General features: G+C 40.2%; 1 protein-coding gene across 1 annotated transcript; it reads right to left on the bottom strand.

Moving 5' to 3' along the window:
- Positions 1 to 728: 728 nt before the first annotated feature.
- On the bottom strand, positions 729 to 21,641 carry crabp1a (cellular retinoic acid binding protein 1a). Its single transcript, XM_026175220.1, has 4 exons — positions 21,272 to 21,641; positions 17,735 to 17,913; positions 5,471 to 5,584; positions 729 to 1,103 (listed from the first exon to the last, which is right to left on the bottom strand). The coding sequence occupies exons 1-4, from the start codon at positions 21,339 to 21,341 to the stop codon at positions 1,053 to 1,055; spliced, it is 414 nt and encodes a 137-aa protein (XP_026031005.1). The 5' UTR covers positions 21,342 to 21,641; the 3' UTR covers positions 729 to 1,052.
- Positions 21,642 to 25,394: the final 3,753 nt, after the last annotated feature.

The following is a 25,394-nucleotide window of genomic DNA, read 5'->3' as shown; positions in this document are numbered from 1 at the left end:
CGATTTAACAAGGTGACAATTACTTTTTCACACAGGGCCAGGAAGGTCTGGAAAGAGCTTTTTCCTCCAAGAAATGAAATCATCATTCAAAAACTGCACTTTGCAATTACTCGGGTCATCTTTGTCTATTATTAAAATTTGTTTGATGATCTGAAATATGTATTACAAATATGCAAAAAAAAGAAGATAAGAAACCAGGAAGAGGGCAAATTATTTATTTATTTTTGCAGATTTTACTGATTCTATACATGCGGTTTTGTGTTTCCAGTGAAGTTGCAGCTCTCTTTCCAGTCATGTAAACTGGTAAGGCTAGTTGATCAGGACTTTATTCAAAGTAGGATGATGCCAGTAGTTGTTTTGTCTCGTGAGTGACTGCACTGCATGCTCATAGGGTGGCTGTAGCTCAGGACGTAGAGCAGAACATCTACTAGCCAGAAGGGTTGTGGTTTGATCCTGCATCCATCAGAGTGTGAATGTTCGATAGTAAAAAAGTGCTTGTATGAATGTGAGGGAGTGGGTGAATGATGCATGTTGGATAAAGCGTTTTGAGTGCGCAGGTAGAGTAGAAAGGTGCTATTGCTACCATTGTCACTGAAGCAACTCATACATGTGAACGCTGTTTCTCTCATTGTGGTGCTTTCACCAAACTATTCCTTTGAAATGATGTTTTGATGGCCAGGGCACTTTCACTTTAAATTCATGTAATCGAGAAATGAGCGCAGAGACTATTTGTTTCCATTTTTTATTGTGTGTTCTCATTGAACATGAACATTTAATCGATGCAACTGATGACTAACTCCTACTTAAACAACCGACACCGGGATTGTACGTATGGATATGGAGATACCCAGCTACTGTACTGCTGACACAATATTCACTATTAATAACCAGATTACAGAGACATCGCTATGGGATACTAAGCAGGCTGATGCTGAGAGATAATACAGGATACGTCGCAAATGCGTTAGCATGTTAGCATGATGTGTTGTTGGGTTTAAATGAGCTGTGGCCCAAATGGGCGTCTGCCTCGGTCTGATGAAGGTCGTAGCGCTTCACTCCCGGACATAAATCCTTGTGCACACTACGTCATCCGCACCAAAAATCTGGAGGGGACAAAAAGATAATTTCATCCATGTGATAGTGATTATCGCTTATAATGGTCACATTTTGAAACTTCAACAAGCCTGCCTAAAAGTCCTAAGGCATTTGGACTTTTTCAGTTTTTGAGTGTGCAAATAAGTGCACACTAAATCTTTCTGAAAGAATGTGACTTTATCCTCTGTTCTAAACACACTGAGATGACAAAAGCCGAGCCTTGAGCTAATGCAAACATTTTTTTCCCCCTTTGCACAAAGACACAGACACCGCAGCATAGTTTGTGTTGACATGCAGGACCACAAAATACCAGAAAATATGTGTTCTCAACTGATCTCCCAGGACTGATCATGAACAGGTTTTGTATTTCACATGAGAGTACTGATGTGTTTCCTGTAGTCTTATTACTGTTGAAGTGCAATGGACTCATTTGGAAATGGCTTATGTCTGTTTCTGAATATGTCCTTTGTTTGCTATGAAATTGAATTTCATTTGTTCTCCACTGTTTTCTTTATAAATTTAAAGTTTATATGCTTTTTTTTAAAATAAATTTCTGCTGTATATACAGGAGAATTTCCAGAATTTTTTTTTCTTTAAATAGAGTGGCACAGGTGGGCCTAAGACAGGAATTTAAAAATGTTCTCTTAAACCATTTAAACAACAGTGAGGTATCTGAGGGGGAATCAGGGGTGGTGTCCTCAAAGAAATTGTCTACAGAACCAAAAATCTGTGCCAAAGGTGACAAAAAGATTCTAGTTTCTCAGTTTCCCCCTCGCTCACATCCAGAATCTGATGATAGCTGCTGAATTCTTTGGTCAAAAATCATACTAGCAGTTGTTCACTGTTAAACTTTAAATGGGTGTTCAGTTCAGTTCAATTTTATTATATTTATATAGCATCAATCATAACAAGGCGTTTTATATTGTAAGATAAAGACCAACCCTACAATAATACAGAGAAAACACCAACAGTCAGAGAACCTCTTTGAGCAAACACTTGGTGACAGTGGGAAGGAAAAACTTCCTTTTAACAGGAAGTCCAAGGAGCTTGAAAAGAAAAGCGTCTGGACTTCTTTAGGTTTCTTGATTTGATTGATTTCTTTACTTCTTGATTTCAAGAAACTTAAAGAAGTCCAGATGCTTTTCTTTCCAAGCTCATTAGACTACGATCACCTGGATGACTGAGGACCTTCACAGACCTTTTAACAGGAAGGAAACCTACAGCAGAACAAAGGCTCAGAGAGAGGCAGCCATCTGCCGTGCGACGGGTTGGAAGTGAGGGGAGGGAGACGGGACAAAAGACACACCGTGGAGGAGAGACAGAGGTTAATAATAACTAATAATAAATGCAAAGTGCTGTATAAACGCAGAGTGCATCACGGGAAGCCCCCAGCAGCGACAACCACATGTCATACGGCTGAGAGTGGTTTGAGTCTGCCCCTGCTTTCCTGTCCTTTCTTCACTGAGCCTATCAAATAAAGCTGAAAAAGGCCCCCCAAAAAACCTATATGCTTGATCAAAAAGGAAGGTTTTGAGCCTAATCTTAAAAGTAGAGATAGTGACTGTCTCCCAAATCCAAACTGGAAATGGTTCCACTGAAGAGGGGCCTGAAAGTTAAAGTTAAAGGTGCAGGTAACAGTGCACATGACTCCCACCCACTGGGATCTGAATTGCGTTGTATAGATTTCATACTAGAGAGCTGGCAGGATAAAAATATCTGATGTCTGTGCCTGACATTTATGTTTCCACACACGCCTCCATCGAATAACATCTAGAAAGGTTCTGGGCTGTGACACATGTGTTATAATGGTTTTAGACTCATATTAATAGGTTTCCCATTTTATTTTTGGCCATTTAGTTGTCAATCAGAGTGATTGAAAGATACTTTCAAATCGACTTACTTTCTCCTTAGAAAGTATTCTTGCTTTGAATTCTGAACCAAACAACAATCTGCTTTTTTCTTCAGGATAATGTCAAGAGAATAAGATTATGTGGGCTGAAGAAGAAAACTTTTCTCCTTTTAATAGTGAAGTATGTGCCACTACATCAGTGTCACATTTATGCTCATCAGTCTGGGTCTACCTCACACTGCCGATGATGAAACCAAAGGAAACTTCTGAATGACTGATTTATGCACAGCTCGAGCCCAGCCTTCTGTTCTCTGATTTCATTTCAAGATGATGCAGCTGCAAAAAGACGTCCACACAACAACTTTATCCCTCAAGTATTTCCAGACTTAAACCAATTAAACGGATCATGCAAATCATATGGAAATGTGCCCTAGTTATGTGCCACATTCAGACCATTGCTGTGTGATCTTGAGTCTTCCTTTGAGTCAGGAGCTGAAGCTCTGCTATTGTTAGTCGCTTTTTTTTTTTTAAAGCAGATAGCTTCAAATTAGATTCACACAATATTTCTTTCGGGTTTTGCAGCTCCTTGTCTGACAGAAAGGCATCTGGGTGTGAAGATGACTCGTGGCTCTCTCGTTCTCGTAATGGTGCTTCATGACGTGCTGAACAATTAGTAAATGATGCCTCTGTTCGTTCAGTGATTTAGAAATAAAGCAATCAAGAGTGTTGGCTTTCCTCTTCAATGAGTTTAAAAAAACATAAACCATGTAAACCTGCTTGTTTAGTGTGTGGTGTGTTTCTGTTTCTGTTTGTTGAATTTCTTGTTTCGTGTTTCTAATAGTCTTATTTTCCCAGTGTTCCCAGTAGTGTTTATGCATTTATTTCCCTTACATTTCATCTGCCTTCTGTCTTGCATTTGGTCTTTGCAATTTTATAACAAATTATGGAGATAAAAAGTCTGGAGGGTTTTTAAAAAAATGTTTTTTAAAGTTTAACATTTGGTAATCCTGCTTAAAAACTCTTATAATCTGTCCAGTGAGATGAAATGCAAACCAAAGGAGCCTATCAGAGACCTATCAGAGTATAGTGCATTAGTTGCCTAAACCTATCCGCAGATGGCTCCAAATGTAATCCAGGCAGCGATTATGTTTGCCACTCCAAAGTCATTTTAGTAATCTATAGACCAGAGCGTAGACCACTGAGTCAAGGTTAGACATCAGCCTGGCAGATCAGATGATGTCTCAGCTGACAGCCTTGCGTGAGTCCTATCCTGTCACATCCCCCATGCTGTTTAATCAGCTTCAGCTTGTGCACATGTGCTGCTTCTCTGCAAGCCCCTTTGCAACCCAGAGGTTAATGGCAAGGCAATGGCACACTACTCCTTAGTATTATCATGGATGGACAGTTTAAATTACATTGCATATTATTCTTTAAACTCTACATATTATTCTTTAAACTCTACATATTATTCTTTAAACTCTACAGTAGCATGGACAAATGTGGCTTCAAGCTTCTCTGACTGTGTAGCGACGTACATGGATAATAACAGTGAGGAGAGCTGAGAAGCACAGAGAGTGAGCTTCTGTCACAGTTCAGCAGGATCACTCTCCGTAAGTGTGTGAATGCTTCAGCTCCTCCACAGCAGCATGGCTACCAGAGGGGCAAGCTCTGTAACACATTTTGCTTTTATCGCCTCGAGAAGAATTCATATGTTCAGCCTCCTCAGCTTGTCAGTTTGAACGAGGAGCTTCGAGCAAAATACTATTTAGACACTGAGGATTTGATTTAAGCTGTTTCTTGCTTGATTCTGGCCTGTAATATAGAGCTATATAAACATTCTGTGATGACTTATTTTCAGCATCTAAACCTTCCATATTGTTTCAGGCTTTGGCCTTTTGGATATTCATCTCATAAGAACAACAGGAATGAGTGTGGGAGCGCTGAACATTGAGAATAGAAAGCTGTTGAGGCCCTGAGAACTGGTCTTCTGATGCGTTGCTCTGCTCCCCTGCACGTCATTTGAGGGGCTTCAGACCCCATTGACTCCTGCCCATATTAATCTGGATAAATACAGGGGGTATTACTGCAATGTCAGCGTAGCAGCCCCTCTTGTTCTCTTTTCACATCTCTCTGCGGGGTGGATGAAAGCTTGCCTCCTTGGGAAACAGCCCCTCTCATTTCCTTTATGGATGAATCTCCAGGGTGACTTCATACACTCACTGCCTGAGTTTTATTAACCATTTCTCAAACAGAGTACACTAGTTGCTCAAAAGGCACATCTTAATGCATCTGATGTCTTCTGGGTCCAAGCCGTGATGCCTTACAGAAGAAACCTTACAGATCCTGCTCTCGATCCGTGTAAAATAACATTTTTAGGCAAACATTCATTCTTTGTCTTTCTCTTCATTTAGCCTCGACTTTTCTGCTTTTGTGTTGGTAAAGTTGCTTTGGGGTTTTTTTCTAAGCAACAGTGGTCATCTATTAAGAGGCTTTCAGTGAGAAGATGACTTATTAGTGTGCGCTCACCAGTGTGAGCTCATCTCCATTCAGCTCTCGGGTCCAGAAGGTCTTGGGGCCGTCACCATCCACCAGAGTTTGCTGACAGTGAATTTTGTTCTCTGACTCCCAGGTGGCGAGGCTCTGGGAAGACAGGGACAAAAAGGCACCAGGGTCAGCACGATTTTCTAGAAGATATATATTCATGTTGCACTTTTACACTGTTTCAGGGTGTGCAATGTGATCATTTCCCAAATGGGCTTTTTGAATTTTACCCTTAATGCATGTCAGCATCAGCACTAAGTTGATTTAGCCAGAAGTGAGTTTTGCTCACAGACTGCATGTCAAAGATGCATTCAGCATTTTGACCGCCGCCATCTTGTTTTGTTTTTTTAAACTACGCATTATGAGAAACTGAAGAATGCTGTGTGTTCAGACACTGCTGACTTGCCAATCACAAGGTAGCACACCCTAAAACATGTCCAGCTTTAACATGAGTTTCATTCTAAATGGGAGCAATAATTTCAAACATGAACATTAAGCTATGCTGAACAATAACTAAAAGTAGTAACTGAGATCATAAATACACAAGGAAAATCTTTACCGAGCTCATAAATCAGAGAACACGAGAAAGACTTCTGAGAAACTTCTGAGAAATCGCCATTAGAAAGAAATGTAGGATTTAACCTTTTATTACCCAGACAGCTCACAGGCCACATGGACTTAGTTTCAAATTTTGGCTGTAAAATGACCAAAATTACAGAATTACCAAAAATGACCAAAATGGTTGATGAGTTACAGTAATGTAAGGGTACTGTGTACACAGCAGAACTCTGTGAATGCATAAAGGTTTCACATTTGGTTGATATATAGTTCCCAAGCTTGATGTTTTACTGTATATTTAAAATATCAATATAGCAACGATTTGTAGAACATTTACACATTTACCAATTTTAAACTCATTTGCCAGCATTAATGTATCTTCAGTCTAGCCATGTACTGGTTCAGTGGACGTATTCGCCAATAACCTGACTGAACAACTTTATTCGGCCACACATGAATTAGAACAAGAAGCAAAGCTGCTTACAAACACTTGATGCATGTAACACATTACAGCCAGTCCTGGCAGACCTCCATTGGCTTCACATTTGCTAAAAAATCCAACACAGCCTACTTGAGAGAAAAAAAACTCAAAAAGGTCAGCGTATATAATTTAGACGGTGTGGGACTCATAAACTGCCCTTGTAGTTCATTTCAGCTGTCCACTGTTTCCACAGCTGTTCTGTTAAATAAACTGTATGATATTTTAGGAAATGTGCTTCTCTTTCTGGATACGAATTCATTGAGGAGTCATTTTTACATCATACATGTTAATTTACTCTTTGTTGTAATTTTACTCAGATTTCATATATTTAAAAATGAGAGAAGAATTCAGAATTAGAGAACTTTTTTTTTCTAGTTTAATCAGTGTCACTGGCATCTACCGGTTTAACAGAGTGAAGCAGGGAGGTATGCAGTTTAGCACAAAGACTGGAAACTCAGTGTACCACCAGCTCTATTATAACACCAAATGTTTTATTTTGTTAATCCATTATTTTATTGAATTTAACAAAATATCAGAGTGTAACTGGTGGCTAGGTTGTCACTCAAGAATAAAAACACTGCCTTATTCTTCTCTGACTCTGATTTCCCACAGTTGAAGTTTGCTTCGTCTCCATACAACCAGCTGCATTTTTCATTTCAGCATTGCATCCTAATTAGCTAAGTGATCTCACTCCAAAGCCTGGAACTGATCAAAGCTGTCAAAGCATTATCCAAGACTGCATTTAAGCTTAAAAAACCCTAAAAAAAATCTCTACAATATGAACTCTCACATGGTGGAGTATTTGTGTTTTGATTTCTGATCATTTGTTTGATAGTTTGTGCTATTTTGTAATTCGAAAAAAGCACCATTCCTCTGATTTGAATTCAGCAGCCACCTCGGTTTCTCAGAGGCAAATGTTAATCACCATATCAAAGGTAGCCAAAGCCATCACAGATCCCCGCGGGCTGCCGTCCACAGTCTTTGCCAAGCTGAAGAACAGCAGGGCTTTCTTCCAGCGTTCCCTCTGTTTATCAGCCACGACAGCAAGGCTGATATGGTTTTTCACTTTGTAACTCTGTGTGTATCAGTAGCAAGTCTTAGAGAGATTTCCTGTAGCAGGAACTATACCACAAAGACTTTATATGGTGCTCATATTTATATATCTGTGGACAGATTTTACCAAACGTCACATGCAGTAACAGCTGTGCAGCTGACATAAAAAATAAAAAGGTCAGCTGATGATCTTCCTGCCAGATCATCTACTACTTTCTTTCTTTAGCTCTTTTTTCCACTCTTTGCCTTTTTTCTTTTTTCTTCATTTGATCTTTCTTTTGCTTTCCTAGTCACAGATAAATTCTCATGCATCCTAAGTGCTTATGTACACACATTTGAGGCCAAGACCAATGTCTGCAGCATGTGTTTCACCTTTTCCAGTGTTGTCTGTAGTGTTTTACTTATCAGAAAATCCCCTGTCTTTGCTTTTCTTTTAGTCTCTCATGTTTTACCAGATGCAAATAATATGATGGGATGTGGAGGGAAAACATCTCATTTCCTGTTAAGGTTTAAAGTTTTATGTTGGATTTTTCAAGCTTTCTTTCAGAGCCCAAAATAACACTCTCGCTCAGCTTCCTCCCACAGTTTGATCACATTATCTCTCTAACGGCAGTGTTTATCCTTTGCCTTTCCTTGCAGCTGCCAGAAGACAAATGACATGTCAGACTGGTAAAGAGAGGGCAGATGCACAGTTTTTTCTAAGAACCGTTTAAAACGGACTCCTACAAAAAGATGACAGATATTTGAAAAGAAAATCGCAACCTCTTTAGTGATAGATTCCCACGGGAACTTATGGTCACAAATTGTCATTTCGTTCATCTAATATGCGTCTTTGCAATTTTTTCATTGTTTCAAAATGGCTTTTGCGGGCATATTTTTCAGTATCCCATAATAATATCATATGAGCATATGAGAAAATAGAGAAGAAAAAAAGCTAATGTTGGCTGTTAAATTTCAGAATCTTTAGATTATTATCCATCAATGAATATCTCAGTGTAAACCTGTGTAACTGTGGTGGGTCTCAGACCCCAGAGTTAGTGTTCTTCCGCCATTATCATAATAATGTTGAGCAAGGATCAACATCGCAATTGACCAATCATGTTGTTGTGATGTCATAGCTTTGCATGTGGGGAAAAAGAAAAAAATGTGATTGATTATACAAAACTCCCTTGTGGTAAAAATGGTAAACATTTCCACTCTTTTCTTTATTAATTTATACAATGTAATAAACACTTTACCAAGCAGCATATCCGATCTGTATGGAAGCCCGTTTCCGCCACTAAAAAAAAAAAAAAAAGGATCCATAACTCGAAATTTCGAGTTATTATCTCGAAATTTCGAGTTATTATCTCGAAATTTTGAGTTTTTTTCTCGAAATTTCGAGTTATTATCTCGAAATTTCGACATATTAACTCAAAATTTTGAGAAAAGCAACTCGAAATTTCGAGTTAGCGCTGCCAATCAGTAATCTACGTGAATGACGTCATTTCCATGTTACCCGGAAGCTGAAGCCCTCAGCTACAAATGCTACAGCTAAGCTACCGGTATTACATCCAGTCGTGAATGCACAGATTGCTGAGTGTTTTCAGCCTGGCTTCACAAATGATGAAATCCCTGTGTTATTAGCTGAATCACATGGTGTTACTATCAGCAAACATACTTTAATTTGTTGGGATCCGATTTTGAGTGCGCGGTCCTGCGCCATATGCTTCCGGGTAACAAGAAAGCGACCTCATTCACGTATATTTTTGATTGGCAGAGCTAACTCAAAATTTTGAGAAAAGTAACTCGAAATTTCGAGTTATATTTCTCGAAATTTCGAGAAAATAACTCGAAATTTCGAGAAAATAACTCGAAATTTCGAGTTATGGATACTAGCTTTTTTTTTTTTTTTTTAGTGGCGGAAACGGGCTTCCATAGCTCTGACATCCGAGCGTTAGCTAGCTTTAAGGCTAGTGCTAATTGAACGCGATTGGTCAGTTGCACTGCTGATCTTGTACCAGCATTATTACGATGGTGTACAAACAATACCACTGCATCAGATTAACATATCATAATTGCATCATTTCCTATATTTTTTGTCATTGAAAGCATCGCTCTTTAGGTTGAAGTGCTACACACAACATTAGGTGGAATTATGAAAATCACTGGGTATTTATTAAAGCGTTTGACACAGCAGTATTTTTCTAAGATGTACATCGAGGTCATGTGAAACTTGACTAAGCAAAAGGTAAACGGTCCGCCCTTAGAAAGAAATTTTTATCATTAGCCGGTGTTACAGTGGTTCGTTAGCAAAAAAGACACCACCATCATCAGTGCTGCCCATCAGCATAAATGAAGAAAGTGCTCTTTGCTATGTTGTGCTCAGATGATTTTTTACATTTACAAATGCAAAAACCACAATTGCAGGTAGTAAATTACCTGATAATAACCACCTCTCTCCACTAAAGCGTATCTCCTTTAACTTTCGCTGTCACCTCTGGCATTGACAGGAAGCACCTTATCAGTTACCACACTTGCACAGATTAACCGGAGCTTTTTAACCTTGTGGTGGTGTTAATAAGCCCTCTGCTCTTCACAAGGTGCAGATCAGTTTGTAATCCTTTTAACCACTGGTGCAGCCAAGCCTGAAGGCTAAAACCCACTAAGGGCTTCTCTGCCAACCTCATCCACCTGAGACCTCGCCAACACCCGCGCACTCCCTCTCGCCCCTGTGGCACATGTGCCAGGGTCAGCGGGTCCTGCCTTCTGCAGATTTTGCTCTAGGATTGTGTAATAATTGCCACACAAGGGAACAGCAGGCTTGCTGCTGACCACCATTGCTTCATTTTTACCTTGAAATATGCAGCAGTATTTTTAATTGTGTTTAAAATAAAATCGTGATTATGTGGGGCATTTCATCACCTTTCATCTCCCTACAGCTTTACTGTTTTGATTTAAAGCCTTAAGCTAAACAGCTGTTTTAAGACAAAGGGGGCATTAAATTGTTTTTTTTTTTATTGTATATTGTATAGCTTTCTTGTTATATGTAAAATTGTATTTATTTAAATTTTTACTTTTTAATTATTTTACTTGCATTTTTAATCACTTTTATATTTAAATATATTTAAATGTTCATTTGCTATTTATCTAGGGATTGAGAGTAACGCAATTTCTATTCTCTGTATGTCCTGTACATGTGGCAGAATCGACAATAAAGTTGACTTTGACTTTGACTTTGACTTAAAGCCTTGCCAGCAACAAACTGCAGGGAGCTCAGTGGTAATAATGGTCTATTTAGTAGTTTAATACACAGTAAGTGGTTAAATAAGCTTAAGATTGGGTGCATATTGGAAAGACCGGCTTCAAATAAATAATAGTGTTGCTTTATCTGTAAATTGGCAACTGCTAAAAAATAATTCTCCTTGTAATGTTGAACCATCAATGCTATACAGTGTTTTCAGTTTCAGCCTCCCGTGAGTGTCTGGGATTTGTTCAGCACTGTTTGCATAACCCCTAATTAGTGGCTGAACTCAGTCCAACACTGAGGTTGTTGTCATTTTCTTTTCTGTGAAAATGTCCTGCTGGTTTGCAACCATCTCCTCTTTTTTCACTTGTTTCAGGCACTCTGTGGTCTCAGGAGAGAAACATGGGATCAGTCAGAATGCAGAACGAGAAGAATTTGCTGCACATCAAAACTAGCTAGAAGACTTTTTTTGTTATTATTATTTATATTATAATTTAAAATATTTGGTCCCGTGCTGAATTTGTAAGTCTTGCAAAGACGTGAACATTATCTAATTTTTGGACAAGCCCTTGTTGGTGGTAAGACATTTCTTGAAGTTGGTCAGTTTGCAGACATCTCAGGGTGGACTCCTTTAGGTTTCTTGGCTGCTGCTCAACAACTTGAAGGACTGAAGTCTGGAGACTAGCTAGGCCACTCCATGACCTTAATGTGTTCTTCTTTAGCCGCTCCTTTGTTGGAATGGCTGTTTTGGGTCTTTGTCTTGCTGGAAGACCCATCCATGACCCATTTTCAGTGTTCGGGCTGAGGGAAGGAGGTTCTTATCCTCCGTCTTTTTTTTGTTGTTATTCTGTCTCCAGTAAAATGAAGCTGCCATAAAAAATATGTACAGTTCATTTCTTCGTGAGTGAACAAACAAATTCAGAAGTGGATTGAATAATTATTTCCCCTACTGTGCATGCTATAACACAAATTTGATTAAGCCAAACACAATAAATATAAACCCCTATTTAAAGTGGCCCGACAGCCACTTTAATTTAAAGACAATTTTACATTTAAATCCAGGGTCAGGCACACCTCTGCCTGTACCTTTTGTCTTTCATAAAGCCTTTCGCCCCTAAATGCAGTGACGCTGATGCGCTAGCTCAAGCAACCAGAGGTGAGAAATGTGTGACGGTAACTTGACTTGTCGCCTTCCTAGCAGAGATGCTGAGAGCTGTGTAGCCCAGCCCCAGGGCTCAGACAGAGGGAGCCAACGCTGTCATATAAAATGGGTCATGTCTGCTCCCCCTGGCTGCAACATGTAGATCAAACCATAAAACAAAAGGTAAAGACAACAAGTCTGTGTGTCACATGTTATCCGGTGAGTGCAGCTAAAGCATTCAGGTATTATCTGCAGTGCTACAGAGAGAGAGAGATACAAGGCTCAAACTGTTAATGAGTTCAGTCCAAATACCCACAGGGATGCTGTGGTTTGGGATAAATACACACTGTATCTCCAATTTCTCAGGCTTTGGGCTGAATTATATTGACTAGCACATGCATGCAATTACACAGTTTCCTTTCCGTGTGCAGAATTTCTTCTCCACAAGCAGGAATTTCACTCGTCCTGTTGCCCAGGAATGTTTCGGGATGTTAACTTTTCCATTACAGATTTGAAAATGGAACCAGACAACTGTCTAGCTTTTTGGAAGAGCAAGCTGGCGGGGAAATTACGTAATACAGGATAAAGAAAAGCAGCTTGAAAACTTGCTACTGAATGTCGACGGCCAATTCTAATAAAAAGAAAAAAGGTCTCTAAACGACTTCAGTCCCTCACGAATAGATGATAAAGGTATAGCGTGTTTTTTGATCATTTATGAGACTTGCAATGAAGTAGATTAACATTAAAAGGGAACCTCTTTATGTTTTAATGATGGTTGCTAATATTACCATTAACAGAGTTTTATATATGGAGTTCATGTAGGTTCATGTGTGTACTGTACAAGTAAACCCAGTGAGCCAGTGGGTAAGACTAATCTCTGTATGATGTTAACTAGTGGCAGTATTCCCAATATAGGGATGTCAGGTGCAGATGCCCCACCCACCTGTTGTTTAAATCTTCTAAGAGGGGCAGCCAATCAGAGGAAAGTTGTCTTAAATGGAGGAGCTAAAAGTTCAAATATTTGACAAATATTTGACAATATCTTATCAAAGTATTTTAAAAATATGACTGATCTCCAAATTCATATAGGTTTGAGAAGGTCGACAAGATTCTCATTCGCACATCTGTTATGTAACTCTCTGCACTGCACTTTCTATAGTCACATAGGTGAATATACTGCAGCACAGCTCTCACTTATTCCAAGCTACTTTTCTCCTGGCACTTATAGCAGGGTGACAGCTTACTGCTAGATACAGAATCCCTCCCAGCTGCAGGATTTATGCTGTGCAGCTCCAAGTTCTTGTTGAACACAGGCAAATGTAAAAGTGACTATCTTGCTTTTAAAATGCTCGTTGCAAATCTGCACGTGTGGAAATAAAATCCTCAATTTAGTCATGTTAACTTTTATGCTCAGTTGTATGTCTCCTCTAAGTACCACAACCCAAATTAATATGTTTTTCCCTCTTACATACAATAATTTTTATATCAATTATAGGCCCAGAAAGACAGATGTTTAAATCAGTGGCTCCCAAACTTTTTTTGCTAGGCCCCCTTTGTTTTACAAGAAAAATGTTCTCGCCCCGCCCCCTTCTCGCGCGCGCGCACGCACACGCACAAACACATCCTCCGACTACACACACCCATATTTTGCTCCATTGCGGTTTATTTCACACCTCAAACATTTAGTTAACACTTAAACAAATACAAGTAATCTGCAATAAATTACAGGTAGTAATAAAATAAACTACGGGAGACCGGGGATAGTTGTAACATTTTTGACATTTCTGTCTGTAAATTGGAGCTCGTTTAAGGTAGTGGATTCAAAATGTAATGCAAAGTATTTACATGTCTCTGCTATTAAATAGTGCAGCTATTTTCTCTGCAGCACAATTACCCATTGCATGGTATGGTCTCAAACACGAAGAGTGAAATGTTACAATTAACCCCATAGTCTGGGTTAGTTGTAACATATCCTGGGGTAAAATGTAACACAATGAAATAAGGGTACTAACAAAACATTAACGTGTAATCTTTGTTTATTCAACACATGAATGCACTTAGAGCCATTAATGTAGCTGTGTGTGTGTGTGACAGAATGCAGAAATCTAGCTTTTGAACATATTCCAACCCCCCAAAAAGACAAATTATGGAAATTTCTGCAACTGAATATTTCATTCATTTTGGTTGGTCTTCCTTGAGTTTGGCCTCATTGGCTCAGTGGGCATTATAACCTACAACTCTTGCACCAATTTTGAACATAACAATGAAGCTGAAAAAATGTAGTTGTTCACCAGCATCGCAATTCCATTACTTTTTATCATGGCTTACCTTGGTGTGGTTTGCAAAGTGCTTCAGAAAGATGAGGAAATCTGTTTCTTGCACCCATCCTGATTTATTTCCACTACCAGTACTTCCTACTGGTCCATCTCTGACACAGTGGTCTGCATAATGTATGTGTGGGAACACAAACAGTGGAGGAATTGTGTTGCCAATGGCATTAACCGCATATAGAAATGCGACCAGTGAACCTCTCTCTGCTGATGTCGTTGCCCCAACTTGTTTAATATAAGTTAAAGTAATAGTGTGGTAAGTTGTAACATCTGCATTATTGTTACAACTGACCCAGACTCCTATAGCCATGAACTAGCTAACATTACAGCCAACGGCTAAAACATTAGCACTAAAGACCTACACAGAATATATCCCCATAGACATACAAATAACATAATTTAAGTTTGATGAGTTTAACTGCAAAGCAGATAATGCTATTACAAATTGAAATAAAGTAGAAAAACTTACTTTTTGGCATACAAATCACTTTTTTTCATGTTAAATTGTCTGTGTTTGACAAAATGTGCTGATTTTTCACATGTGATAGCAGAACTGAATTGGGCATGCACAGGATGAGTCACATCATTTGAAACTTAGCCCTGATTGGAGAAATTGGAAGTGTTACAACTGACCCACGTTACAACTATCCCCGGTCTCCCCTACTAACTATTTTACACTGTGTCCACATCTACACTGGTATTTTTGAAAACGCAGCTGTTTCGTCCACAAACGGCGTTTCGAATCACCGAAAACGGAGATTTTTTTAAAACACCTTTTTTGCATTATGTGGACAAGGAATACAGAGTTGGTCACGCAACGTCAAAGGTATGTGCCTTTTTTCCCATCACGCTGTGCACCACGTTATTGTTTACATGAGATGAATTGCAGAATGACAGATAGAGACAAAATACTGTTAATCTGACTATCTTCAGGTTTTACAAGCTTACATATACACACGCAGTTACAGTCCCTCCATTTAGAAAGGCAGAGGCTTCATGGTGTGATTATTTTACGCATGGTTGTTTGTTTTTTTCATGTGCTATAATATTCAACATTGCTATCAATACATTTTTCAAAAAATGCCTCTGTGTGCAAAATGGGTTTAAAAACATAAACAACTGTGGGACACTGTTTGTCCGTGATTTGAACAGCCCAGTGCTTGATCCCGACACAGGGAAAACCAATTCTGCAGGGGAGACCTACCTTGGCACTTGTGCAGGTGAAACCAAAGGGCAGATATGCTTCACCAAAAGTTCATTTTTCTTCCTTCCTTCACACAGATTTGACATTTATAGCAATAAACAATATGACACCATGTATAAACTACATAAACAAAGTAACTAATGATATTACAGTAACAAATATAAAGTAGAAAAACGTCCACGTCTCCATTTACAGTACATAAATATTATCTCTGTAATATCAGGAAATGACTGAATGCAGATGATGTAAGTGACAAAAGTAAAGTGATTAATTTTCTATTAGGTCAACTTTAGAGGAGTGCAACTGATCATATGAGATCATTTTATTCGTTGATATGCAGACACAGGTGGCGCTCAGCTCTAAGAAGGTCAGTTTTCACATGGGCCTTATCAGGCTTAATCGATCCCCGCTTCCTCTTTATTTAATTGTGCAGCCTGCATATTCACTTTACGGATGATGTAAATGCCTTGTTGTTCAGATCGTATCGAGAGATGTCTCTAAGAGACGAGCTCACTATCATCACAAGCAACAGAGTACAGCTGTTAGTTCAGGATGTCTACATTTCCTCCCCTCAGATATGCAGATTGTTGTAATTATGAATTACACATTGAGTGACTGTTGCTTTACTGGGATTTGTTATTAAATGAACAATTTTATTACATCCTTAGTCCACTCTGCTCCCCCTGGGACACACACACACACACACACACACACACACACACACACACACACACACATATATATATATATATATATATATATATATATATATATATATATATATATATATATACATTTATATGTCTGTGTCAAAACTTTAGCTGCTTTTGAGGATGAAAGAGTCCTCCCTCGGGGACTGCAGAGGTTCAGAGAGAAACTCTCACCAGTGCCCTTAATCTCTCTGCTCTGACGTGAGCATGATACCAATAGATGAGACTGTGAGGAGGTATTAATTTCTCATTCGGGCCTTTGAAACAGCTTTGAAGCTCTTGAAGACAGAAAGAATTACCAGCAGTACAAACAATGCAGACAGTTTAAAGCATGAAGCCGATTGCGTGTAATATCTGCTGGAAAAGAAGACCAAAGACAACTATTTGAGACGTACCAAAGATTACAACATTGTGCTTATATGTCACATCTTTTCATGAAATTAATGTGTTGAAGGATGCCTGCTGATTTAAACCTCACATTAGTGCATGATTTTTTTCTTTTTTCAAACAGCTGCAATGATCTGTATAAAATGCTTAAGCCAACTTTAATGAACTCTAAGGCACTTTGTCAGCAGTTCAGAGGCAATACCCACGACATCCTAACCCTTACACTTAAACTAATTCTGATTTTTTTTAAAGTTTCTATGTCCACCTTCAGGGGACTTCTGTTGCAGCACATGGGAGGCGAGTCCCCACAGTGGGTTTGTGGTCCCACAGTCACACCATTAATCAAGCTTCTCCTAACACATGGGTGACTGTAACATAAACCATCTGCTTCGCATCTTATTTGCTTCGCAGAAAAACAGCACAAAAATTATTGTGTTTGAAAAAAACAGAAAAAGATAGAGTTTAACATTTAAATGAGGGTGGGGAAAAGGGAAAGCGAAGGGGAGTAAAGCAATGTGGTTCTCATAAGCACCACAAATATAATTGAAAAATCTCAACAGCCGTGTCTTTTTTTTCCATCCAGAAATTATGACTCGATTGCTCAGTAAAATCCACACATCTTGTTTTGAAATCTCTTTCTCTCTACAGAGCTACACCTGCCTCTTGTACCACTTTACAGAAGGACATGCGGACCTCAAGGGGCTGTGCTAGTGACAGGGTATAAATATTTATGACACCTTTGTGTCTCTAAAACCACCGACATAGGTGGTTTTAGAAAGCAGAAAGAAAATAAGTTCTGCATTAAGTGATTGGTTTGTGGATTTTTCTTTTTAAGTAACTGGACTGTTTTCAAAGAGCCAGTTCTGCTGATTTTTTATTTATTTTGACAATAAATGAAAATAAAATCCTTTTGACAGTGGTGCTCCTATTCCAGACCGTCCCATTATTTTCTGTTTTTAATTTGCCAAATAATATGCAAACTTAACATTTTCAAGAACCTGAGACAAAATTGAGCGTGCTAGAACGGCCTAAAACATACCTTTAAACTAAACCAAACTAAGCCAAAAAAAAATAGACTTAGTTAGTTTTAGCCTTTATTCTGGACCACGTTTAACTTAAGGTTACCACTTGATTTTTTTTTACTTCTCACCAAATTTACCTTGCATTTCCGTCCATCCACCGTCTCCTCGTCAAACTCTTCACCGATGTGGAAGTTGATTTCAGTGGTGCGCACACTGGTGGAGGTTTTGATGTAGAACTGCTCCCCGTCCTGACGGATCTCCACATGAGGGTTGGAGGCCGCTGCCACGGCCACCTTCCTCAGCATGGCGTTCACTCCTGGATGGACACGACCCGAACCAGGTCAACAAGAGGGAGAAACAAAGGTCAGTCTCACGATTGTAGCTGGGTTTCACTAATTTATAGTTTCAAAATATCCTTTATGATGTTTTAAAGTTGTTCAAACTCTCCACTGTCTAAAAAACCTTTTACTTCCTCTCCCCTTATGCAATCTTTCTTCTGACTGGTTGCCCTTCACAAACAGAAGGTTTGAATAATGGTTGGGTGTGGCTTTTCTACCCAGACTCAGTGGTATGTGCTTGGAGTCACAATATTATCCCTTATGTTTGCTCTTGTTGTCTCTGGGACCCATTTTTGGTGTTCACCAAAACCAAATTTCTTTTGTTTTATTAATATTTCAATGTTGGGCTCTTTGGCTTTGGCTTGTTTTCCATTAAAAGCAAAAATTAAAACAAGTTAAGTGACTTCACAAGGTTCCACTCACATGATCAAGATGGCAAAAATTCTCTCTGCTCAGATTTTAGAAGAGAGAAGGATTTGAAAGAGTTTTCAGATTGTGAGACCTTTTGGCTTTACTGGATAGTGCAAGGCAGACAGTTGGCAGGAAAGAGGGGAGAGAGTGAGGGACACGCAGGAAATGGTTTGGATCAGACTCGAGCCTAGATCCCACAAGCAAGGACCTCAGCCTTTAATACTTGGGTCACCTGCTCAACCAGATCAGCTACACCAGCATCTTCAATTCAGAGTCTGACTCGGCGCATGAGACTGACCATCAGTCAGCTCCTAAATAAGCTGGTCAGCAGCCAGCAAGGGCAGAAATATGGATGTCAGAAATGGTCTTGCATGGTCTTCGTTTCCAAGGAATGAGCCACCCCACACGCCTGCCAGTGTGATTACTTGTGGTTCCTCTGATATTCAAAAGTAGAGTGGGAGGAAGAGCCTTTTAGCTTTCAGCCGCTCTTCTGTGGAACCTGCTCCCAGTTTGGATTCAGGAGACAGACTTTCTCTTTACTTTTCACATTAGACTTAAAACTTTCCTTTTTGATAAAGCTTATAGTGAGAGATGGATCAGGTGAACCTGAATCCTCCCCTAGTTTTGCTGCAATAGGCCTCTGGGGGTCTGGGGGCTTCCCGTGATGCACCAAGTGTTTCTTCTTCAGCTCTTTTCACTCTGTGTTTATACACCACTCTGCATTTAACTATTAGTTATTATTCATCTCTAGCTCTCTTAATCATTGTGTCTTTTGTCCTGTCTCCCTCCCCCAACCAGTCATGGCAGATGCCCCCTCCTTCCTGAACCTGGTTCTGCTGGAGTTTTTCCTTCCCACTGTCGCCAAGTGCTTGCTCAAAGGAGGACATTTAAATGTTGGGGTTTTGACTTGTACTTGAAAAGAAGTCAAATAGAGATTTCCAAAAACAAGTCTTTTTAGTCTGTTTTAGTAAAGATACAGTGTTTCATTTTTTTTTTTGAAATTTTGACACATTATGAGAAAAAGTGGGAAATGCTGTTTATGCTGTACAGTAACAAGATGTAGGAAACCAGCCATCGATATACCCTCAGCCCCACCCAGATAGTCTTCTCTGGGCTTGCATGCCAGTTTCTATCAGCTCAGGACCTTAAATATAGTGAGACAAGCTGACTGCAGGTTTCCTTGTATTGGTTTGTGTTTGCATCCAAACATGTTTGAATATTAACCAAGAATGACAGCGACGCATTTGTGAGTGAAAACACAATAAATGCTCTGTGGCTCGGGCAGAGCCCACAACTATTTCACTAAACTGCACTAAACTCACTGTGAGGGATTATTCAGCCATGTCTGCAAGGAAAGGAAACAAACTGTTGAAGATGTCAGGTCAGGTCAGCGTTGACTTTCTCCTTTTGTTTGACGGGTGCAAAAGTGGTGATCCTGCACGTGGCTCCATGCAGGCGTGTGACAAGTGTTTGGCATGCCCGGTTTGAGTCCGCAAGACCATCTGGCCTTGCGTCCTGCCAAAACCCTGGCTCTTTTATGTCTCAGTGCCCTTCTCCTACCAACAGCCGACTTACAGTTCCATCCATAGACAGTTTATAAGCTTGCAAACAACATCAAGTGTTTCATTTCCCAATCCCTAATTAGCTCAGATCATTCTATCCCCAAACCGCTGTGTTAACAGTCAGGATTCAAAACACATATGACAGTTTACTTGACCCCACCCATGGTCTAAGGAGATCACAGAGTGGTTTGGGGGTTTTTTTAGCATTAAATATGCATGAGGATCAGTGCGACCAGCAGGCTGCCCTCATGTCTAAAAAGGCTGCATTTCCTTTGAATTTAATTTGCATGCATGTCTCAAGGTCTATAAACGGTTCTAACGGTGCTAACAACTTGACTAAAGAGTGACTGATTTCCCCATTAGAGTTAAGGCCAGATCAGCTGCTGCCTGGTGAATGTCAAACGCAAAATGGGGAGGGGTTGCTGGAGAGGTGCTTTAGTGAACTTTCCAAACTCCTTAATGACTCCATATAAATAGAGGCTGGAAATGAAAGAAGTGTGATGTTAATTTATTTATCCATAAAAACTGAAACCAGCATTGTTTCAGTCTTTGCCTCGGTGATCTCCAACTAAGGCTATAGGTTCAAACCAGAAGACATTTTTCAAACATGTCAGGAGACCAGATACAGTAGATACGACCAGCATCCATATTGATATTAAATGACATAGATTAGACCTGGATGATTTTTTTTTATGCTAAAACCTGAAGTGTCCATTAACATTTTGAATCTTAATCCAGTCTTTGGTGTCAGCAGTTCGGGAGAGTTCCTGGAACCTCTCACAGTGGAACTTCTCCCTGAAGGGTTCTGCATTATTCTAAAGACAGGCGGCCCTTTGCCGTGCTCTGCCTGCCTCGGCGCTGCCAGCGTGACTAAACACTGCAACACAATTGAATGACCCAGTTAAACTGGTCTGAACCTAAACCATCACAACCATCAGTTAAGATTAAGAAGAGTGAAAAAACAAAGAAAAAAGAACAGAGGCGAGAGAAAACACTGGGCTCCAGAGACCTCCCCTGGCATTAATGCATGCCCTACTTAAATGCTTAACATGAATAATGTTGTGCACCCCCCGTTTTCCTCCCCATGTAACAATACAACGTCTGTTTAGGGTGGAATTTAGCATCCACTGTTTCTTATCTCCCTTAAAGCCAAGGGTTTTCCCTGCGGCAGCATCTCTCCGTTCTCTGCCTCCTGTTCCCAGGGAGCTTCTCCGAACAATATGATGTTGTCGGAAGTCAGGAATGCCATTCCCAAAGAACAAGAAAAGCCCATTTCCTATATGGGCATGATGGATAGTCAGCCTTGCACAGAGATGTGGCTCTGGCTGTGGAGGAGACTGAGGGAAGGATAGAGAGGGCTTACCTAGAGCTTTGAGAAGTTCATCAAAATTCTCGCTCTTCTTCATCTTCCAGGTGCCAGCAAAGTTAGGCATGTCTGCTGAGGCTGAGTGAGAGGGCTCCAGAAAGAACCTGTTCCACGCTCTGATGATCTCTCCTCTGTCTCTCTTTGACTCTTTCTCACCCTCCTCTTTCGCTGCGCTCCCGTGTCCTCTGCTCTGGGCTCAGCCTCCCGCTCACACTGTTAACACCCAATTGTTTCTGTTTCTTTATTCACACAGACAGACGCTCACTCACACACACATACACACACACACTCCTGCCGCTTTTTTCATCCGTGCGTCTCGGTGTGCTGGATGCTGGATGTCTTCAGCTCCTTTTTAGCAACTGTCTTTAATGAGAGGCAGTGCAGGTCCCTCCCCCCCTCCACCCACCGCCCGGACGCTCTGTCCCATTAATACAGGAGAACAAGACTGACACGTTTGCTCTCTCTGGGGATCAGGAAGACTAAATTCATTCTTTTAAAGAGTATTTATAGACCAGCAGCTTGTCAACAGCTGCTTTAGGAGTAGCCATAGTGTGAAAGTTTGCTTTCATAGTAATTGACAAGCTGGATCCAAAGGCAGAAAATATATCAGGTCACAGGTTTTACAGATTTTTGTGCACTTCTACAGATCCTGTGAGATATTAGGTTAAACCGAATGAGCTTAAAACACATCGTGAACCACAAACCCAGATCAAAGATTTTCCTTATTGCTTCAGATAGTTCTTGTGTAATCCCTTCGCAGGCTTTAACAAACAATGTATTTATTATGCATTCTATTGTGTTGCATTAATTATGTATGAGCTTGTGAACTTTTGCCTTTTCCAGTCAGAAATGTGTTGCTGTGAGAAATCTGCTTACATGAGGAAGTAGAACAACCCCAAAATTTCCTAAAAGTGAAAGTTGATGAAAACAGATGTCTGTGTGTCTCACTCATGCTAATGATATAAACTAAATAACATGAGGGAGTGAGTGGAAATTGTCAGGGTGCGGAGAGAGTGCTGGATCATGAAAGGCCAAAAGGCTGTAATATGCTTCCCAGGCAAATGCTGCCCGCATAAATGCAAGTCTCTCTCTCAGCCAATCATATACAAAATTTTGGTCAGGATGTGACTGTGTCCCATTTTCATGCATGTATGTATACCGACCCGCCACTTCATTAGTAACACCTTGTGATTGCCTTTAAAACGTTAAATTCTTCCATGGCACAGGTTCAACAAGGAACCAAGAAAAATTCAGCAGACATCCACTCTCAACATTTCTCCAATCGTCTGCTGGGCATTTTTGGTGAGCCCATATAAATTGTTGCTAGTGGATAAAAATATTCTGACTGTAAAAATACTTTGCTGTTAACAAGTGATTGTTGAGAAAGACTCAAAGGTGTCTTGCTATTCTCCTTATACCTCTGACATCAACGAAGCATTTTCTCCGATGCAACTGACACATTGCTCACTGGATATTTCCCTGTTCCAGATCCTTTTCTAGAGGTGCTTATGTGGGAAAACACCAGTTGATTGGAGGTTTTGCAAAACTCAGACCTGTCCATATATCACCAACAGCCATGCCATATTTCAAGTCACCTAAATCTTCTTTCTTCCCATTCTGATGCTCAGTTTGAACTTCAGCAGGTCGTCTTGACCATGCCAACACACCTAAATGCACTCAGTTGCTCTCATGTGATTGGCTGATTACATATTTGTGTTAATGATCAGCTGAGTCACGAGTGGTCCTTTCATAGACCCCTCAGTGTCTGAAAGGGACAGCATGAGATCATGTACCAATTAGTTTTGTTGTCTAAACCTAACCAAAGAGCAAAAGTAAAAAGTTAATGTGAAAGATACAGCGGTCCCATGCACACCTCTGTCGACTTGCTGGAAGTCACGTATTTGTGCCATTTACAAACCAGCACTCATGTGGTGGATGCATGTTATTGTTATTTACCCTGGAAAAGGTCCTCTGACGCAGCACAGCCTTATCATGTCCCTACAAACTGCTAAGCAGTGTTTAGTCCCTAAACCTTACCAAAGGACGAAAGCAGGAATTTTAAAAAAAAGTTAATGATAATTCAATTCAATTCAATTCAATTTTATTTATATAGCGCCAAATCACAACAAAAGTCGCCTCAAGGCGCTTCATAACAAAGTGCAGTCCAGACAAGACGTCAGCCATAGCTGTCCAATTCATAAACCAGCAACCTGTGGCACCACAGTCCCTCTAACCCTCTTGTTTGGGACTTGGTGGTCTCTAAATGTGTCCTGGTAAGATGCAGATACTCTGATAAAACAGTTTTACACGACCCCTCCAGGATATATAATCTATATATACATATACAAAAAAATCCACTCTAGCCCCTGCAGGTGGTCTATCCCTCAGGTTCCCAGGCTTCCGGTAGAGGACCTGAGCTTGAGGGTCCTGTGCAGTATCTTAGCTGTTCCTGGGACTGCACTCTTGTAGACAGAGATCTCAGATGTTGTTCCTGGGATCTGCTGGAACCACTCGCCTATTTGGGTGTCACCACATCTAGTGCTCCGGTTACCACTGGGACCACCGTTACCTTCACTCTCCACATCTTCTCGAGTTCTTCTCTGAGCCCTTGGTATTTCTCCAGCTTCTCTTCTTGCTGATGTTGCTGTCATTCGGTATTGCTACGTCTATCATTATGGCTGTCTTCTTCTGTTTGTCTACCACTACTATGTCTGGTTGGTTAGCCATCACCATTTTGTTCGTCTGTATCTGGAAGTCCCACAGGATCTTCGCTCAGTCATTCTCGACTACCCTAGGAGGCGTCTCCCATTTTGTTTCTGTGCTGCCATGATTAGTGCCTCTGCACTGTCTTTCAGTCCAGCTTTGTTAGCCACTAATAGGACTTCTGGATGTCAGGCAGTTCCTCTATCTGCTGGTGGTGCATACTGTGCAGGGGCCTGTCCTTCCATCATGGTTCCTCCTCTTCCTCCTCTTTCTTGGGTTTCTGCTGCCTGAGGTATTCACTGAGCGTGCGGTTGGTTGGGGCCATCTTGCTGATGTATTCATGGATGTTTGTTGTCAGACTTGATCTCTTTTTAAATGTAAATGCCACTAATTTTATTCTCAGTTTTCAGTCCACAAGAATTAATAGCAGTTTGTTCTTTCTTCGAGACTAAAATAGAAACTCCTGTCTTCATCTAAGAAAATCTTGATCTGATCTACAAACAGGGTTAATAGTAAATTCAATTCAATGCTGCTCTGCTCTTACAGTGCTTCGTTTTGTCATGTCAAACATAATGACAACATCGCTGTCCTCCTTCCAGTACGCCGCATGCAGCCATTGCCACAACAACAGGTTCATTACCCGCCATTATTACTTCCCTGAAACTCATCTATGCTGAAAATAGCTGCATCATTATTGTTGCTGCATCAAGTGCCTGAAGAAAAATACATGCGTGCGTTCCAGTCGAGGCTGAGAGAAAAGAATCCAGGTCCACACGTTGTACTGTATGCAGCGTGTTTCAGGTTTAATACTGGAGGCACGGATTCCTATTTGCCGATGTTTGCTTTCCCCTTCTTCTGCATGTATGATGAAGCCCCCCTACAATAAGAGACTGTCCTATAAGTCTATGTCTGTGTTTCCAGTTGTCATCGTCACAAATGTCCAACATTTTAAACAAACAATGAAGCAACTGTGACTGGCAAAGAGATTTTTAATTTACTTTTTCTGCATTAGTGAAAAGTAAGTTATAACATTATATCATTACATTTGTATTTTACCATGTTGTCATTTATTCATACATGAACCTTATAGGAGCCCACACTTAACTGTACATTAAAGATGGAAATATTCTCTGTCTGAAAACTGAAACCAGTGCAGAAGAGCTTTAAACCTGCATCCTTTATAATAGCCACTAGGGGTGACTCTTGTGATTTCAGAAGGAGTTCATAGAAGTTTACTGGGAAACAAACCTACTACTCCTGTGACCTATGACCTCTTAAACAGCTTTTCCAATGGGCTCCATTACCAAATTAGAGTCTTACTGAATAAAACATGTTGTTCCTTTAGTCCATTATGGTCCCCATTAGTGTGCAAAAAGACAGATAAATCAGGACTAATATGGCAATTGCTAAAATGCTC

The sequence above is a fragment of the Astatotilapia calliptera genome, chromosome 7 (genome assembly GCF_900246225.1).
Source record: "Astatotilapia calliptera chromosome 7, fAstCal1.2, whole genome shotgun sequence".
Classification (NCBI taxonomy): domain Eukaryota; kingdom Metazoa; phylum Chordata; class Actinopteri; order Cichliformes; family Cichlidae; genus Astatotilapia; species Astatotilapia calliptera.
This window is presented reverse-complemented; position numbering and strand designations above follow the sequence as displayed.